Source organism: Pyrus communis, chromosome 4 (assembly GCF_041283825.1).
Source record: "Pyrus communis isolate YQ-2024b chromosome 4, ASM4128382v1, whole genome shotgun sequence".
NCBI lineage: Eukaryota > Viridiplantae > Streptophyta > Magnoliopsida > Rosales > Rosaceae > Pyrus > Pyrus communis.
Genome location: NC_142568.1, coordinates 24,268,886 through 24,287,506, shown reverse-complemented (window position 1 = coordinate 24,287,506; position 18,621 = coordinate 24,268,886). Strand labels below are relative to the sequence as shown.

General features: G+C 39.0%; 3 protein-coding genes and 2 pseudogenes across 8 annotated transcripts; 3 read left to right on the top strand and 2 right to left on the bottom strand.

The window, feature by feature from the left end:
- Positions 1–4,023: 4,023 nt before the first annotated feature.
- LOC148697680 (uncharacterized) lies at positions 4,024–5,323 on the bottom strand (annotated as a pseudogene).
- A 1,210-nt stretch (positions 5,324–6,533) lies between these two features.
- Positions 6,534–8,094, bottom strand: LOC137722227 (putative glycosyltransferase At5g11130 pseudogene; annotated as a pseudogene).
- Positions 8,095–9,177: 1,083 nt separating this feature from the next.
- LOC137723527 (flavin mononucleotide hydrolase 1, chloroplatic-like) lies at positions 9,178–12,190 on the top strand. 3 transcript variants are annotated; one of them, XR_015961937.1, is made up of 7 exons: positions 9,178–9,458; positions 9,761–9,836; positions 10,093–10,147; positions 11,041–11,082; positions 11,218–11,304; positions 11,418–11,505; positions 11,702–12,190. XR_015961937.1 is itself a non-coding variant. In XM_088693162.1 (6 exons), the coding sequence occupies exons 1-5, from the start codon at positions 9,214–9,216 to the stop codon at positions 11,473–11,475; spliced, it is 549 nt and encodes a 182-aa protein (XP_088549288.1). In that variant the 5' UTR covers positions 9,178–9,213; the 3' UTR covers positions 11,476–11,505; positions 11,702–12,190. The 3 variants fall into 3 exon arrangements, 1 of the variants encoding a protein (XP_088549288.1); XR_015961936.1 differs by having other exon boundaries at positions 11,041–11,304; XM_088693162.1 differs by lacking the exon at positions 11,218–11,304 and having other exon boundaries at positions 11,041–11,155.
- A 477-nt stretch (positions 12,191–12,667) lies between these two features.
- On the top strand, positions 12,668–14,629 carry LOC137723264 (uncharacterized). The gene is made up of 3 exons (XM_068462419.2): positions 12,668–13,088; positions 13,800–14,069; positions 14,329–14,629. The coding sequence occupies exons 1-3, from the start codon at positions 12,866–12,868 to the stop codon at positions 14,382–14,384; spliced, it is 549 nt and encodes a 182-aa protein (XP_068318520.2). The 5' UTR covers positions 12,668–12,865; the 3' UTR covers positions 14,385–14,629.
- Positions 14,630–14,890: 261 nt separating this feature from the next.
- Positions 14,891–18,613, top strand: LOC137723114 (uncharacterized). Of its 4 annotated transcripts, none has more exons than XM_068462275.2 (6): positions 14,891–15,104; positions 15,645–15,763; positions 16,102–16,179; positions 16,314–16,385; positions 17,046–17,143; positions 17,529–18,613. In XM_068462275.2, the coding sequence occupies exons 1-6, from the start codon at positions 15,081–15,083 to the stop codon at positions 18,113–18,115; spliced, it is 978 nt and encodes a 325-aa protein (XP_068318376.2). In that variant the 5' UTR covers positions 14,891–15,080; the 3' UTR covers positions 18,116–18,613. The 4 variants fall into 4 exon arrangements, with proteins under 4 accessions (XP_068318376.2, XP_068318378.2, XP_068318377.2 ...); XM_068462277.2 differs by having other exon boundaries at positions 15,645–15,767; XM_068462276.2 differs by having other exon boundaries at positions 14,894–15,104; positions 15,663–15,763.
- Positions 18,614–18,621: the final 8 nt, after the last annotated feature.

Genomic DNA, 18,621 nt, shown 5'->3' with positions numbered 1-18,621 from the left:
AGATCAAGTCATCGCGATCCTTGGATCAATAACCCCTACATTACACGTCTACATATTTTGAAGATCGAATCAGAGGATCAAATTGTAAAGATATTGTAATCCAATAAATTCATTAATACAATTATTACTTTGTACACATGTTATCTTGTCATTTGTCGCAAGATTTTTGTGTTTACAATGACTTACATAAATTTTAATTTGGAGTTTATTCCTTAAAGACTTTTAATTCTTAAATTTTTAATAACAATGTTATCTTTTAAATAGCTTATTACCAAGGAGCATTTATCAGATTTAGCCCTTACAGAAAATGGGTGCGTACCATGGAGATGCAATGGTAATAATCTATTGGATTTTTCATAGAAAAAAATAAAAATAAAAACCAAGCAGGTCAAAGATTGAGGGAAATGGTGAGGGGGAGGCAGTTGAATGATGGCCCAGTTCTTGAAGTACCCGATCGAGATACCTTTCCCTCTAGGACGCAACAGCAGCAGGCCGAGCTCTTCGATTTCACAGAGCAACAACAACGGCTTTTACACCCCACGACGCCCACAACACCACCAAGTCCTACTCCTCTCATAGTATCACTCGAAAGCATCCTTTCATAGTACTGTACCAGCGGCCCTACTCAAGTTTCAGTCGGTGAGACGAAAAAATGATCGACTCCACCGCTCCTATTCCAATAAGGGTATTAGTTTGCTACAATATAAATATACGTAGTCAGTTAAGATTCGATCCTGTCGATGAAAAAAGGTCTGGTGGTGAGGTTTTCACTGGAAGTCGGTGATCTTGGACACACTCAACGCAAGAAGATTCTAAAGAAATATGATAGCTGAATTTCTTCTTCTTATTATTGAAAGAACTAGGGTTACAACATTATATAGAGTCGCACTCTAACTTGGATCCTATACTAAAGCCTATAAACAAGGCAGTCAAAATACAAAACAAGTAAATAATTAATTAACAATTTACAATATTTACTTAACCAATTCTGTGATTCCTTCCTTAATACTCCCCCTCAAGTTGGAGTGTATGTTAATGACACCCAACTTGCTGAGTAGTGTTTCAAATTGTGTTGAACTCAATGGCTTGGTAAAAATGTCAGCTGGTTGATCAGATGTCCGTATGTAGACTGTACAAACCATTCCTTCTTGAATCTTCTCTCTTACCAAATGGCAATCAATTTCTATGTGTTTCGTCCGTTCATGAAATACCGGATTCAAAGCAATGTACATGGCTGCTTGATTGTCACAAAATAAAGTGACTGGTTGTGGATGATTCACCTTCAAATCTTTTAAAATGTTCTTCAACCATGTAATCTCACAGCATGTAGTGGTCATGGAACGGTATTCTGCCTCTGCACTGGAGCGAGATACAGTAGTTTGTTTCTTTGTTTTCCAAGAAATCGGTGCTTGACCAAGCTGAATGCAATAACCCGTTATTGATCTCCTCGTATCCTTGCATCTAGCCCAGTCAGCATCACAAAATGCCCTTAATTGCAATGATCCTGTAGAGGGTAGAAAAATACCTTGTCCAGGTGCACTTTTGATATACTTGAGAACTTTGTGTGCTGCTTCAAGGTGTGGTTGTCTAGGCTTTTCCATGAATTGACTTAGCATGTGGACGGCATATGCTAGGTCCGGCCTTGTTATAGTCAAGTAGATTAATCTTCCTACAAGCCTTCTGTATGGTGATGCATCAACTAATAGCTTTCCTTCTGTCTGTGTGAGAGAAATGTTTTGCTCTACAGGAAATCTTGAAGGTTTGGCACCTAAGAATCCCGCATCATCTAATATATCCAATGCATATTTTCTTTGGCACAAGGTTATGCCATGCTTGGACCGCGCAACCTCTATCCCCAAGAAATATTTGAGTTTGCCCAAGTCTTTCAATTTAAATTGTTGCGAGAGAAACTGCTTTGTATCCTCAATTTCTTGCAAATTATTTCCGGCCAGTATTACATCATCAACATAAACTAGCAAAGCAATGAAGTTACCTTGACGATTTCGGACGAATAGTGAGTAGTCAGACCATGACTGGTGAAAACCAGCAGCCTTGAGAGCACTGGAAAGTTTAAGGAACCATTGCCTCGAAGCTTGTTTTAGGCCATATAAGGATTTATTTAACTTGCATACTCGAGTCTCCCCCTTTCGGCCGAAACCAGGAGGCAAGCACATGTAAACTTCTTCGTCGAGGTCACCATGTAAAAAGGCGTTATTAACGTCGAGTTGATGTAAGTGCCATCCACGGACAGCAGCCACACTAAGGAGGACACGAACAGTGGTCAATTTGGCAACAGGAGCAAAAGTTTCTCTGTAATCTACACCTTCGATCTGACTGTAACCTTTCGCAACCAAGCGTGCTTTATAACGCTCGATAGTCCCATCAGGTTTCAGTTTCACCTTATAGACCCATTTCCAACCGATGGGGCGTTTGTGTTGGGGAAGAGGGACGAGAGACCAAGTGTTGTTGGCCTGAAGAGCCTCAATTTCGTGCTTCATGGCAGCACGCCAATTTGGATTTTGGACAGCCTGCAAAAATGTGGTAGGTTCTTGGATGGCTGTGATGTTAGCAACAAAAGTTCTGTGGGGTGAAGAGAGACGGTGGTAAGATAAGAAGTGAGAGAGAGGGTGAGAGGTACCTGTTGACGTGACCACATTCGTGGAAGATGAAGGAGCAGGTCTGGACGGGAGAGACGTCTCGACGTGAAAGTCCTGCAAAAATTGGGAGATTTTGGTAGGGCGTGTGCCACGTCGTGGTGCAGATGGTAGAGCAGCCACGGGGCAAATGGGGTTGGGGTTAAGAGGTGGGATTGGTGACGCGGGGTTGTTGTCCAGAGGGGTAGAGGACGGTGTCGGTGTAGTGGATGGTGAGTCGGTGGAAAGTGGGGTATTGGTGGAAGGATGATGATGCATGGGAGCAAGGTTGGAATTATGAGGATGCATGGGAGCAGGGTCGGTGGGCGGTGCAGTGAGCATATCTAGTGAATGGGGTAGGATATGAGACGTGTCATAAGACAAAGAGGGAGGTGGTACATCCATAGCACACGGTGACGGTGGAAAAGGGGGGTTGGGCAAGGAACTAGGTGCAGCGGAAATATTGGAAGTGTGGTAGGGAAAATGGTCCTCAAAGAATGTGACATCCCGTGACACAAAAACCTTTTGAAGTGTGAGATCAAACAACTTATAACCCTTTTGTGCATAAGGATAACCAAGAAAAATACAACGACGTGCACGAGGGTCAAATTTTGAAGGTTTTTGTGCATGGGTGGACGCAAAACACAAATAGCCAAAAACACGTAGGTGTGTGTAAGTTGGTTCTTTGTGAAACAATTTTTGATATGGTGTTTGCCCTTGAAGGAGAGGAGTAGGTGTGCGATTGATGAGGTAGGCCGAAGTAAGGATGGCATCACCCCAAAAACGTTTAGGAAGGTTGGCTTGAAATAGTAGGGATCGAGCAACATTGAGCAAGTGGCGATGCTTGCGTTCAACGACACCATTTTGTTGTGGTGTGTTGACGCAACTAGTTTGGTGAATGATGCCTTTGAGAGTGTAAAATGTGTTTAGTTTGAACTCAGGACCATTGTCACTTCGAACTATTTTGACCTTAGTGTTGAATTGATTTTCTACCATGTGAATGAACTGAACAAGGAGATTTTGGGTGTCAGACTTGTGTTTCATCAAATAAACCCATGTGCACCGAGTATAATCATCGACAATAGTAAGAAAGTATTTGGCACCGGAAAGAGACGCAACTTGATAACCACCCCAAATATCAACATGAATTAATTCAAAACATGACTGAGTAGAGATAGAACTTAATGAAAAAGATGATCTTGTTTGTTTGGCCAATGGGCAAATAAAACATTTATTTGAATCACAAGTTTTATTGTGCAAAAAGGGAAATAACATGGATACTTTGTGCGATGGATGCCCAAGGCGTTGGTGCCAAAATGTAGATGGTAGGGTGGTAACGGTGTTGCATGTTCCTTTCTTTGGTGGGTCGAGATAATAGAGTCCCTCCCGTTCAAATCCCATCCCAGTCATCTTCCCCGAGCGTAGGTCCTGTATGACACAAAATTGTTTTAGAAAAATGGTAATGTACATGGAATCATAGGCTAATTTGCTAATGGATATCAAATTTAGCTTAAAGAATGGTACACATAAAACATTATCAAGAACAAGATGGGGAGAGAAAACAACTCGTCCGACATGGGTGACTGTAGCAAGGGATCCGTTGGGTAACTCAACAGTACGGTTTTCAACAGGTTTCAAGGATGTAAGGAAGGTAGGGCTACATACTATGTGGTCTGTGGCTCCACTATCCAAAATCCAAACGGTTTTCTGTCCATTATGTACAAAGGAGAAGGCTTTACCTGAAAGTTTTTCAGAGTTTGAAGAATTACCCACTTGGTTGACGAAAGAGGAGGATTTGCTCTTGTTTAACAATTGTAGAATCTGCTTACAATCTTCTTGGGAAAAAAGGGAAGTTTGGCAGCACGTCTCTTTTGGCATTTGTCATGACTTGGTTGCCTTTGGAAGGACGACCTTGTTCAACCTCAGCAGCCGCCTTTCGTTTACGACAAAAATCAAAGGTGTGACCCTTCCATCCACAAAATGTGCACTTGAGATGCGCCCGACAATTTTTGGTAGTGTGGTTTGTTTTGTTGCACTTCAAACATCGATTCCCATGATCCTCAGACTCGGCTTCCCGATTTGTAGTTTTCATGGCAAACACTGCTGCCTCTGGTTGGGCAGTGCCTTTCCCATTAGAGACTTCTAGTTGACGTTCATGACGAAGAACCAAGTAATAAGCTTTGTTCACCGTGGGCAGTGGCTCGAGTAGAAGGGTATTGCTACGAACAGTGGCATACGAGTCATTCAAACCCATGAGGAATTTCATGGTTTTCTGAGTCTCCACGTAACAAGCAATCTCCTTCTTCGTTTCACAACTACAAGCTGGGATTGAGCATAGGACATCCCGTTCATCCCAAAGACTTTTCAGTTTGGTGAAATAAGAACTCACGGTCATGGTTCCTTGCACACAATCGTGGATTTCATTCTCTAAATGGAAAAGTTGTACGATATTCACATGAGAAAATCTTTCTTGCAAGTCAAGCCACATTTGACGAGCATCCTTACAATGGATAACACTCCCTGAAATTTCCTTGGACATCGATCCCAATAACCATGTCTTGACTAAATTGTTGCATCGATTCCATTGTTGCAACTCTTCGTGTTTGTCCTCACTTGGTTTCTTGATTGTGCCATCAACAAGTCCAAGTTTGTTCTTGACCGTTAAGGCCATTGTCATGGATTGAACCCATGTACCATAATTATCTTCCACCAATGGCTGCGGTACGAGAACTGCACCAGGCTGGTCCGAATGATGGAGATAGAGTGGGTGGTTTGGGTTTTCCCACTTTAGATGTGAGGCTATGCCTGAAGAAGTTATTTGTGTTTCTGGTTTGTCACCCATGGCTGCGTCGGCTTGGGTGGCTTTTTGTGTTTTGCTGTGTTTCCCAGATCAACGCTCTGGTACCATCTAAAGAAATATGATAGCTGAATTTCTTCTTCTTATTATTGAAAGAACTAGGGTTACAACATTATATAGAGTCGCACTCTAACTTGGATCCTATACTAAAGCCTATAAACAAGGCAGTCAAAATACAAAACAAGTAAGTAAATAATTAATTAACAATTTACAATATTTACTTAACCAATTCTGTGATTCCTTCCTTAATAAAGATTGCATGCATGGCCCTCTTCAGGATGTTGCTGTTGCATTGCATCTCAAATATATACTGCCCTTATATTCTATGGAGTAAATGTTGGTGGTGGAACCGTGGGACAATTGTGGGTCAATGGTAAATTTCCTCTATGTGACTCCTATTTTAACCCAAGTTAACATCACATATTTAGTTAACAAACAACTACACCTTCTAAGTTTATAAGGCAAAAGGAAAAATATTACAAAACTATTCATTTTAGTTTTGGCTACATTGGAGGGTATTCATTCTGAATCTTCTTAACCATGACAGTGATTGATTAGTCTTGGTTATCGGAATAGTGGTATTTCAATTAAATTGATGATACCCCGTATGCAGGAAATGTTCAAGACTACTCTCTGAGTCAACTGTGACTTCTTTCAAAGAAGAAAGTAGAAGGTCCTTGTCGAGTTTACCTTTGGAAGGGATGTGACCCGATATGCCGTTACCTGATCAGCTTGGGGCCAGACGTGACTACTAGTTTTTTTTTTTTTTTGTTTGTCAAACGATAAATTTATTAGATTAGATGTTAGATTAGGGAGCCGACGGTGGGGAGGGAGGTTTGAATCCACGTCGTGGTACAAAAGCAACACTCATCTCCGTCACTGTGGTAAGGGGACACTTGCAAGCTTGACTACTATTGAGTGCATCATAGTGAGTTTAATAAAATATCATATCTGAAGATTCTGAACTCAGTGATGCATCATATATAGTGAGTTCAATCTCATGCAAAAAACAAAAAAAATTTATCAGAAACTTTACAAGATGCTCAAACCCAATCTGGTAATCTAACGTTGAGCCTTTTAAGATGCACCGAGTGAAGCACCATGTGAAATACGTTGTAGGGCTTAGCTGATAGCGTGGTTGAGCTCAAAATGCCTTCTTACACGCATCACCCTCTTCTGCAATTTCAAGTAATTTGAGGATGGAACAACTTTCAATATTGTCTTGATTTCCGATATTCTCTTGGGCAGAATTTGTATCAAAAACTTTCTCCAATCAAGAACATCATCAAATGGTACTGCATAGTAGTCAGAAATCAACACCGGGACACACCCTGCATACATTGCCTCCACAATTCTACGACGTGCCACTTCAGACCCACTTGGGCACAAGCAGAACTTGGTTTGTCCCATTAGTTTGGGGTAGTTCAGGTTCAAGGAGCTTTTCGTAAACTTGAACTTCATCATCGTTTTCCTTCCAATGCTCAAACAAAACGCTCCTGATGTTTCCATGAGCAGCACCGGCAAAGAAGGCAAGGAGCGGACGCTTATCTGGGGGTTCTCTGAAGTGGGGCGCCCCAAGGTCAAAGGCTTTAAGGTTATATTCCATAATGAGACGTCTCTTGTAGACTTGAATCCTTCAGAGGTGTTCGTGTTGCATACACCTTCATGAGATTCTTGTAGGGCCTAAGGTCATCACTTGAGATAATTGGTGCCTGAAAAATTAAGCATCAGCATATTTTCCTAGCATATCTTCAGCGACATAAAATTATATTGAAGATTGACATCTACACTCCAAAACTTGAATATCTCAAAATCAAGCATATGTGTTAGTGGTGAAAGGCTCCATTGTTTCTAATTTGGTATACCATCTTCCAGTGAGGACAAAATATTTAAGGTGTATATACCCTTGACGAGGGATACACACAGAGGGTGTATACTCCGATTCACCGAAGTTTTAAGTTCGTGTTAGATGCAATTTATCCATCTAAGTAAGAAGAAAAGAAACAAAATAGAGAATAAAAGAAAAAATCATGGCTTGGCTAGCCCTACTTTTAATTTGTTTGCCATTTCATTCTGTTCAATATAATAATGGCATTCCTTAAAGGAGCAACAATGCCATCATGCCCGTATTTGAGATGAGAAAAGAATTAATCTTGGCAATTAGTTAATGGGGATTTGCCATATATTTTATAGAAAAAAATAATAATGAGGATTTGGTTATGAATTAGAAAAATAGAGCTTGTACAATGTATAGAGTTGATTTTCTAGAAAAATACATTTCTGCATGATATATTTGTTTATGGTAATTAGCATGCATGGCAGTCCCATTCCATAAAGAGCTTGTTTGACAAAAATATATAAAGGGTGCTTTGCTTGTTGCTTGGACACAAACAAACAACACAAAGATTTACCCCTTGATATATGTATAGAGGCTAGAGCAATGGCAATGGCTAAGGTGTCCATACTCTTGCTTATTTGTTTATTCTTTATGCTATTTGAAGGTGGTTTGGGTGCACAAGATCCTCCTGTAACCAGAGTTAATTGTGAACATAACTAATGACTTGGGATAAAGGATTGACTTACTCGGTTCACTGCAAATTCCATGATGAGAACCTCGGCCTACAAACCCTCCCGTTTCACCACTCCTTTTCTCATAGCTTCAAATTCGATGCCGTCACTCCCAAGACACGACTCTTTTGCTTCTTGTGGTGGCAAAATGGCACTGATGTCTTTGAATTGTACAACCCTCAACGAGATGATCCCCGTTTTGCAACTAAGTATTCTTGGAGCATTAGAAGCAAATGAGCTTATTCCCATGATGAGAAAAACAATTGTTGGGATCTTCTCTACACTTGGAAAAAGTGAGACAAAACTCTATATTTATATTATGAGGAATAAATAACACACGAGGAGGAGGAATAAATAAATTAAAAGTCTCTTCCCTTCCCTTATCTTGCATTCACTTATTTCTATTTCTTCTCTTGTTTAATTCTCGTTATCAATTTTCTCTTATTTCTTTTTCATTAGGTTCCGTTACGTTAGAGGAAATTGAATCTTGAACTTATTTTGACTCACTCACAACAGGGCTAACCCCAAAGTCCTTGACTTTTATTACTTCTCATCACGAGTGTCGTTCGCAATTATTTTGTTTAGAGTAAATTTAGAATTTGCACTCAAGTTTAAAATTCATCCGCAAACTAATTTCGTTAATTTACGTTCCTAATTAGAATTAGAGAAATTTTTTAGTGTATTTTAAGTATCTACAAATCTTACCCCTCTCTCTCCATGAGATTTTAAAAGAATTGAATTAATTTTTTACATAGAATTTTAAGATTATCTTAAATTCCTAATTGAATACACTCTTTAACTTTGTTATTACAAAAATGTAATCTTCCGAACGTGCCATCACATTTATCAGATTTAGCCAATCCGGAAAATATGTGCATACCGTGGATGCGTGGAGATCCAATGGTAATAATCTAGGGTGTTCTATCTACATATCATTTTTTACTTTTTATACATTTTTGTTAATTTCTGTGAGTTGATTTTTTTTCAATTCATTCGATTCGACGGCTGAAAACTAAAAAAACGTAGAAGAATTAAAAAATGATGTGTGGATATCAACTCTTATAATCTATTGGATTTTTTCACAGAAAAGAAATAAATAAAAAAGTCAAACGTGTCAAAGAATGAGAGAAATGGTGAGGGTGAAGCAGTTGAATAATGGCTCAGCTCTTGAAAGTACCCGCGATCCCCTTCCCTCGAAGTCTAAGACGCAACAGCAGCGGGACGAGCTCACTTCGATTTCACATAGCAACAACAATGGTTTTTACAAAACACAACGCCCGCAACACTACCAAGCCCTCCTCCTTTCGTAGTACCACTCGAAACCTTCCTATAATCCTCTTCGACATCATGGACACACTTGTTCGTGACCCCTTTTACCACGATGTCCCTGCCTTCTTCGGGTAACACAAATTCTCTTTCCTTTTCTTTTTTCCTCAATTGGGTTGTGTTTTCTTGCTGTTGGTTCAACTGGGTTGGATTATAATCGAGAAAAGATGAGAAATTTATCAAATTTCACTGGGTTCGATTTGGCCTATCTACATCTCGGCTGCAAAACAATTATCGGAATTGTCGAAGTGAATCTTAGTTTAAGAAAATTGGATGTCTTGGAATGGTGGACTGTTTTGTATTTTCGAGAATTCCTGTCCTGTTTCTATTTGAAATCACACTGTCGCAGCTAATGACAGTGAGATTCTATGTGCAGAATGTCTTTCGATGAATTAATCGAATGCAAGCACCCGACTGCATGGATCGAGTTCGAAAAGGGGATTACTGATGAGGTACACTTGGAATTGGTGTTGCAAATTTATGTTTAATTGGACTGTTAAGTGAAAATCAATATATGTTTGCTTGGCAATTTGGCTATGAATGCTTCCGAGAAGCTTTTTTGTGAAAAATAAAAGTTTGAACTTAAGTTAAAGTGCATAGTTTTGTTCAGTTTGAACGGAATTGAACAAAAATTATACCTTCGAAGTATGTGTGTTTTGTCCTTGCTATAGCATGTCAAATTGCTGTCACTAAATTATTTTACCCCAGGTGGAGCTTGCTGCAAGAACATTCTTTAAGGATGGAAGGCCTCTAGATTTGGAAGGTCTGTTGGAGTTCCTCACTATTTTCCAGCCATGTCTGCGTCTTTTATGTAATTCAAATACTGAATCATTCGTTAGTTTTAACTTATTCTTTAGCAGCTAGAACTAGTAAGAATGTACTTCGTCCAACTTGAAAATGCTTTTCATGTTGCTTCTTTTGTTGCTTATAATCTATTGTGTAAATGGTTCCCTTTCGTGCTTGATGAAGTTTGGAACTGATAGTGAAAAGAGCAATGGTTTATGTACTGTGGGATTCGCTTTTTTTGTGAAAGTTTTTTGCAGCTTAAATTGTTTGCCATCGAAATCTCAATATATGAGTATTTTTCATGTCTCTTAGGTACGTGGTGAATGTGAAACAACATCCTATGTGCAAACATAATATAGCTCCTGTTAGAATCAATCCTTTTGATTCGCATTTGAAAAGGGTGGGGAAAATGATATCTTATTGTAAAATGTTGGCGGTGAGATTGGAACACTGTATTAAGTCTCTGCTAAAACTGGCCAGGACTGCAAATTTTTCCTTCCTTTTGGTTGATTGGTCACGACTGCATTTGACTCAACGGAGTACATTGTCTTGTTCGTATGTCAGAGTCTTTTCCAGTATGTATCCCGAATTACATTTTTCTTGCAAAGTGTAGATACGTTGTACTGATTCCAAAATCATAAGTTATAATAGGAATTGATAATTTCTTTTATCTCCGTCGTTATGTTTGAAAGCTTTATCAGAAATTGCTTCTGAGCGACTTTCAAAATATTCTATTGTCAATTGTATTGATAGGAGATATTGAAGAACTGAAGTTTGTACTTTGCCATGATTACGTTCTCATATAATTTGTTTTTATCTATGCGCTCTACTTCTGAATCTTACAGGAAAGTGCTTCATTGATCTTTGCAGGCCTGAAAAATTGCATGAGAAAAGGATACTACTATGTTGAAGGTGTTGAAGAATTGCTTTATGTATTAAAAGATAACAACTACGAGATGCATGCTTTCACAAACTATCCCATCTGGTTAGATGAAAATTCGACGATCTTGTTTTCTTATTAAGTCAAGCAATTTATCATGTTTTCAGGAAATTGATTTTGTATGCATGAGATGATCAAGGACAAACTAAACGTATCAAAATATTTATCTTGGACGTTTTGTTCATGTATAAACGGTATGTTAAGTGGTTTGACACTACACATGTTGAGATTCTCTTCCATCTGCTAGCTGCACAAGCATATCTACATGAACGTCTCAAGTCTCTTCCTATTCACTTTTGCGTTTCAGGGAAGAGGAAGCCCGACCCAGAATTCTATTTGGAAGTTGTGAGCCATCTAAAAGTTGATCCGGGAAGCTGTATCTTTGTCGATGACAGGTTTGTTACGACACAATTTTCATTGCACTGAAGTTCTTGCAGCATTTCTTTTGGTTGGTTACTTACGTTCATCTAGAGTCTCGTTTGAATTCAACACGTTGGTCTGTGCAAGTTCTGAAGGCCTAAAACTTGGAGACATTGAAGGAAATTAACTTCACATTGTAATTAGTCGTGTCGGTTCATGGTTTCATCACAGGATAAGAAATGTAGAGGAGGCGAAGGAAGTTGGCATGATCGGTCTACATTTCAAAAATGCAGATTCGCTTCGTCAAGATCTTTCACTGATGGGGATTGATATTTAAACGAAACAAACCAATCTTCAACAACAATAGTCGTCTTCATCCATTATTGTGTTTCATTTGTCATTTATATCAATTGTTTTTCCAGTTGCTTTCTCGCTGGGAATGAAGATTTTCCCAGAACGAAACTATCTTTCTGATCAACTTCCAGATAGCTAGATGAACAACTGTGAAGATAATAAGGCCTTCATTATTTCTTCATGGAAGCTCATTCGCTTGTGGGAGTAGTGTGAGGTTGAGTGAGACCAAATACAACTATACAAGGGTTCGTCTTTTACAAGGTGCGTCAAACGATTGATGTGATCCGGCAATCGAATTCAAGCATTTTCCCACATGTAAGAGAAACTATTATGTCAATGAAAAATATTTTACCAATTCAAAAGAAACTTATTTTCTGTTGCAATCTTACAAACATTATCTTCTTTTCTACACTAACTTGTAGTCTTGTATAATGACGGTTTAGCAATATTCATTTTCACTTGTAAGGACGAGGCTTCAGGTAGCAATGACATCTAATTATATTATTGAGTTTTCACACCTAATTTTGATTAACTCTTGTGTTGCTTAATCGAATATTTTCTACCTGGAGTCGAATATCTCGTTGAGTTAGAATAGGATATCGTCGTATTAAAAACAAAAGTACTTTTTTTTTTTCTATTAAAATTATGGTTTAGTAGTATTCATTCTCACTTGACAAGTCGTAGGTTATTCACAATATCGTTGTATCAGTGAAAACTTTCCATTTCTATTTTTTAATTTTTGTTTACAAGAGGATGGTGTATAGGCAACATCGTTTTCCGACACTGCAATAAAACACCGTCAGCAAAATTTCTTTCGTGTATTTCTTATTTTTTTCAGGTGAATATTTTCTCATCCTAAAAAAAAAATAAATTCCACAACCATAATATAGACCTCGTCACAGCGCCCGACTTACCGAACCTTTTCCCTCATACCTTTGTGGCTGCCAGTTCTTGGAAATTTACAGAGGAGAGAGAGAGAACGAGGGAGGAGAGAGAGAGAGAGAGAGAGAGAGTTGAAGAAAGAAAGCAAAGTCTCGAAAGATGTGGTGTGTTGGGGCCTTGGACTCAAAAACCATAACTCCATCTGCCTCTTTTCCTCTCGCTGGAGCTGCGAGCACATCCCCCACCAATTCCCTCACTTCACTCCACTTCCACGGTGCCTCTCGGCGTCCCTGCCCTCCTTCCGCCGTCTCTCTTTCATATCACGCGTCCTTCGCACCCAAGCTCTCTTCGAAGAAGACCCTCTCATTCCGATGCTACGCCGGTACGCCACTTATCTTTCCCTCACTAATATTCTGCTGTTTATTGCTCTAATTCTGCAGTTCGATGTCTGCTTGTTGGTTGTTTATGTTGGGTAAATCTAGGCAGATTTTCTTGTGAATTTCGACGTTTTTGGATTTGGGTTGTGTTTAATTTGGATGAATTTGATGTCATTGAATCGGTATATCGAAAATTAAGATGCTTGTTGGACGATGATTACAAGAATTGATTTTTTTTTTTCTGTTAAATTCAACATGTGTAGAAGTAATTGTTCTAGTAAAATAATTGATTGGCAGTAAGATTGATGCTAAATGTATCAAATTGGAGTCTAGTTTCTTCGATAAAAGGAGACTTTTTATGCAAATTAGTCACAATTATCATAAGGATCTTGGTTGCTGTCATGGTCTGATGAATGTAAATATTTATTGTCGAATAATAGATGTTAAACCGTTAACTATTGGCCAAAGTGGCATACTTCTTTCAAGTGATTGTTACGTTGCCTATTAGCGCGATTCACTGTTGTTTAAATTGTGTGTCGAATGAGGCCTTCCTTAGCAGCTGGTCGAGGAGAGAAGATTTATCATTTATGTACCCGTTATTTTAAAATTTCAGGATTGGATTATAGTGTCGGAAGTTCTTGTAAAGTGTCCAGATTTTTGATGTTTCACAAGGTACTAACTCTCTCATCCCCCATCGCTCCGTCCTTTTTTTGCAGCATTAACTCCGGAGCTGAAGAACACGCTGGACAAGGTTATTACTTCACACAAAGTGGTTCTTTTTATGAAGGGAACAAAGGATTTTCCACAATGTGGTTTTTCAAACACCTGCGTACAAATATTGAGGTCGTTGAATGTACCGTTCGAAACAATAAACATACTAGAAAATGAACTTTTGCGCCAGGGATTGAAGGAGTATTCGAGTTGGCCAACATTTCCTCAACTCTACATTGAAGGAGAGTTTTTCGGAGGCTGTGACATCACTGTTGGTAAGTTAACCTAATTATTATGTATGTGAGCTTTTTATCTGCAAACTCGTGGTTCACCTCTACTCTTCGTCTTCATAGTCACATAATCAATTGAATTAAGTACAATGAACTTGAGGATAAGAACTGAGTGTTAAATGACGGAATTAGGTTTTGATGTGATCTTGATGTTTAATTGACGGATTTATTATGCCGAGTACAGATGTGTATGATAGATTAGAGTTTGCAAGATGAAATCTTGATGAAACAATGTTCTTTGCAGATGCATATAAAAGCGGGGAGTTGCAGGAACTATTGGAGAAGGCAATGTGCTCATAAACTGTTTATACGAACATATGCAAAAGGTTTCTCTTGTTCTTTTGGTGAATGGGGATTTGTGGATGTTGTGGAAGGAGGAACCGAACACACAGACTTCGGGTGCTAGAAAAGTGCTTATAAGTTATAACCATTCGAACTACGATTTCATTATGTATAAGTTATAACCTTTCGTTCTGTTCGGGTTCGGATGAATTAGAACATTTTATTTGAATCCAATAAACCATGGACGTATCAATCTTTGTGAACTTATACTGTTGTTAACATCGCAATTAACGTATAAACGAATGTTATTCCCCTACGCATCCGAGTTCGAATTTCGCTACCAACAATTCATTACCTAAACTCTACAAGGAATGAGTGAAAAACGTATTCATTTTTTCCTTTCAAGAGCAAAGAAAAGAAATGTGGGGCGGGGTAATTGAGGCAGTTGAAATTACAAGAAAGGACAAGAGGTACGTGGCAGGATATCATTGGTTTGTCACGTTGGCCGACCCTGAGATGGGTAAGACTATTGCTTAATGTCCTCCGACAGACACAAGTGCGACGACAGATTGACAAGGGAGGAACGAACCCACGACCAAACACCCACCACCGTTGAAGCAAATCTCAACGAGGAGAGAGATATCCGTTCCCTCTCCCTCTTTCTCTCTAGAGAGACTCAGAAATTCCTGGAATTTGATTCAATTTTTCGACAACATGAGTTTGACCCAGTTCGCCATGGTATGTTTTTCGTTAGCTTTAATGTTGTTTGTTGGTTGTTCTTTCGATTTTGCTATGAATTTAGGAAAAAGTTGTGTAATTTTTAATGATGCTCCAATCATGTGTTCTGGGTAGTGCCTTTTTTTATAGAAAAAAATTTGTGTTTAATTTCTTGCTTTATGAACTAAAAATTATAAATTTTGGGAGTTTAGCGCTTCAAATTTCAATTTACCTATCACTCTATTTGAAATGTTAATGATTTAAGCTTTTTAGTTACGAAGCGAAATTACTACTCTAAACTAGGAAGCAGGGGCTAGGGACTAGGGAGGGTTTAAACCCCGAAGGCAGTAAGCTTTATATCAAACCCCATATAAGGTTATGTAATTTTAAGAGAGCTGTTGCATAAATCTTTTGTTCTGCTAAATCTGCACATTGCCACCTCTGAGAGAATTTTAGAAAATAATGTCAAAGCATCAGATTAGACCAATCTTTGTCAGTTGTATACATATGATATGCTTTCAGTGCGGGAGTTCGTGTTTGAATCTCGATATTTCATACTAGAATGCTACCGAAATGCAGGTTGAGGAATTGGCTTCTCTTGTCAAAGACAATCTTACTTGCAAACATCTTATTCTCTCAGTGGAAGAATCCTTGGTGGAATTCCTTCAGAGTGATACCAGGCATGTAAGACAAACTGCTAAATGTTATCAGCATTGCCTTTTCTAATGAGATTAGTTTTAGAGTAAAATCTTAAGATTATATCGAGCGGGAGTGATGCAATTCTTCATGGTATAGCTAGGGTAAAACTGGAGAAGTCATTTGTTTCGATTGGTGTTCTGTAGCATCTGGTTGTGGGTGTTACAGATGTTTTCGTCTTTTTTCTTTTTCTGCTGATCAGAGTAGATTCTTGTTGTTTTGATGTAGACCTTAAGATTACTGGGAAATCCTGTGAACCTCTTTTGTAATCAGTGTCTGTGCTGTGACTACTAATATGAACAATAAAAAATTTGGGTTGCAGTTCCAGTGGGGTCTTGGAGTTGGAACCAATGAACTCGTACAACCGTCTTCTGTTGCATCGTCTTGCGGATATATTTGGGTATTCTCCTTTCCGTCATATGTTTTGTGTCATATCTTTCCTTTTCGTTGCTGGGTAAATAAAGTTTTTGTTGAAGATTGTTGAGCTCACGTGTTCTTGACTTCTGTGGGTAATCATATATTGCTTTTTGCTAGGTTTTCTCATGAATCTGTTGGTGAAGGAGAGGAGCGGCACTTAATTTTGGAGCGCTGCCCAGAGACCTCAATGTATGACCTGGAAATTTGTTGACATAAATTTTTTTCTTTACTTGCTGCACCTATTTGCTTATAAATCATGATGTATGATGTTATGCACAAAATATAATTACCGAGGCTTTGTTGGAAACCTTGCATGTTGACATGCATTCTTTCACATTGTGGGACGGAAAGACATAAGTTGAAATAAGACAAGTATCTTGTCTGCCAATCTGTACTTATCAGACTCCCAAGCGTTTCCATGAACGGGTGTGGATATGAGAAGATTGTCTAGTTTATGAACAGTATGGCAAGAAAGAAAATGAGTGCTCTTTTATAGACAGTAGAGTGGGATGAGTGGGGAAGGGTGAAAGTAATTTTGAAAACTGTAGCATTGGAAGTAGTAATAGACTGGTTAAAGGGTTAGGGTACAAGAGTTGAAATTTCGATGTAATCATGCTTTTTGATATATGGCATAAGAGAAACTTGTCTGACTAGAATTCAACGCGTGTAGAATAGGTATCAGATTTCTTCGGACTGAACTAAGCAACATCGATCTTGTTTTTCTTTTGGAATTTGAAGTCAACAAACTAACAGTGATTTGGGTTATGAAAGTGGTTTAGGATTGATAGACCTAATTCTCAGTCGAGTGTCCTTGTTTTTCTTCTATTAATCAGTGTGTTTGGGCTGCAGACCTTCTATCCTTGTTGGTGATATTTTGTGGCAGTATGATGAGCCCGATTCTCCAACAACTTCACACCTGTTATTAAAGAGGACCGAAAGCCCCCCAGGTAATGAATTTCCCTTATTTTTCCGTTCTTGCTGTATCTTGTGCAATATAGTGATGCTTGATAGTAATACAATTAGTATCGTTCTCATGCGATCATCTCCATATTGCACTAAAGGAATATTGTTGGTGTTCATATTATGAACTGTAATTAAATGCTCCAGTTGCAATAAACAATTGTACCATTTGCTAGTTCTTAATCTGTATTAATTTTAAAATCTAATGTTGTAATCTTGCAGTCTCAAGCTATGCTACAGATGGTTAGATATCTAGTTTCATAACAGATTTGGTCAATCATTTCGGTTTGATGTAGGCTATGTAGAAATCTGTTTTTTTTATCTCCTATCATTCTCTTATCCATGCTAAATGGAGCCTTTTGTTGTTTCTAGTGTTGAGAACAAAACCACCTTTGCTCCAACATTCACTTGAGGAGAGAGAAGCAGCTTATTTGGCTGCTCGAGAGCGAATATTTTCAAGAGATTTGGGCGAGGTAAACGAATCTGTCAGGCAGAAGCCACGTAGTGACCCTGTTGTTGCCCGCCGGATGATAGCGCATGCACTAGGCCAGAGAATCAATCCATCCAGTCAGGGTTCTCCTCACGAGCATTGCAAAGCTTCTGGAGGGCAGACTGATGAATTACGTGTTCAAGGCAATGTTGTAGATGAGGCTGATTTGACCGCAGAATCTTTTCAGCATAGAGTCTCCCTTTCAAACGGAGATATGAACTTGCGTGGTGAAGTGAAAAACAACCACCGTAGTAATAGTGGCCCAGCTCTGACCCGAAGTGAAAAGAAGACATCCCAGAAACAAGGTGACAATAATGGAAGAAGTGGACATGGTGTAGATGAGGAATACATCAAAAGGGAGCAAGTGGGAGCAGCAAAGAGGATGTTTGCTAATGCCTTGGGAATGCGTTCAGGGAAGAATGGTTCTCTCTCGAAATGCAGCGAGATAAAGCATGATAGCACGGAGTAATGGTTGAAGTGTTTAGAAAAGTATATCGGTTTGCTGTTTCATTCATCTTGTACCCGGTACACATCAAGCACCGGAGCATCTTGGGTCTTCAGTCAAGTGAATGGTTTACGGACATGTATTGAGAGTTCTTATGGCATGTGAGGAGATGCATGGCAAAAGGAGGGAAGCCTTTTGGGGGTAGAATGCTGGCGGCTGCTCAGTTCTGTATGGATGGACAACGATTATACTCATAGCCAGCCGATACAAGCAGCAGATTCTTCAGCTTCTGCCAATGTCGAAAATAGGTTGTGTTGATGATGGGAGTCGTCTGTATTGGTGGTGCAAGCATGAATAAATCGCCACTCAAAAATTATGCTTTCCCCCTTGATTCTGTTTCGCGACCTCTTGTATTTGTTGTCTTAACATTTTCTCTACTTCTCGAGCAAAAGATCTCTTGAAAACTCGAAAATTTTGTGTGTTTTAATAAAAGTGTAAGCTATAACTCCCAATTTTTAATCAGTTTCGTG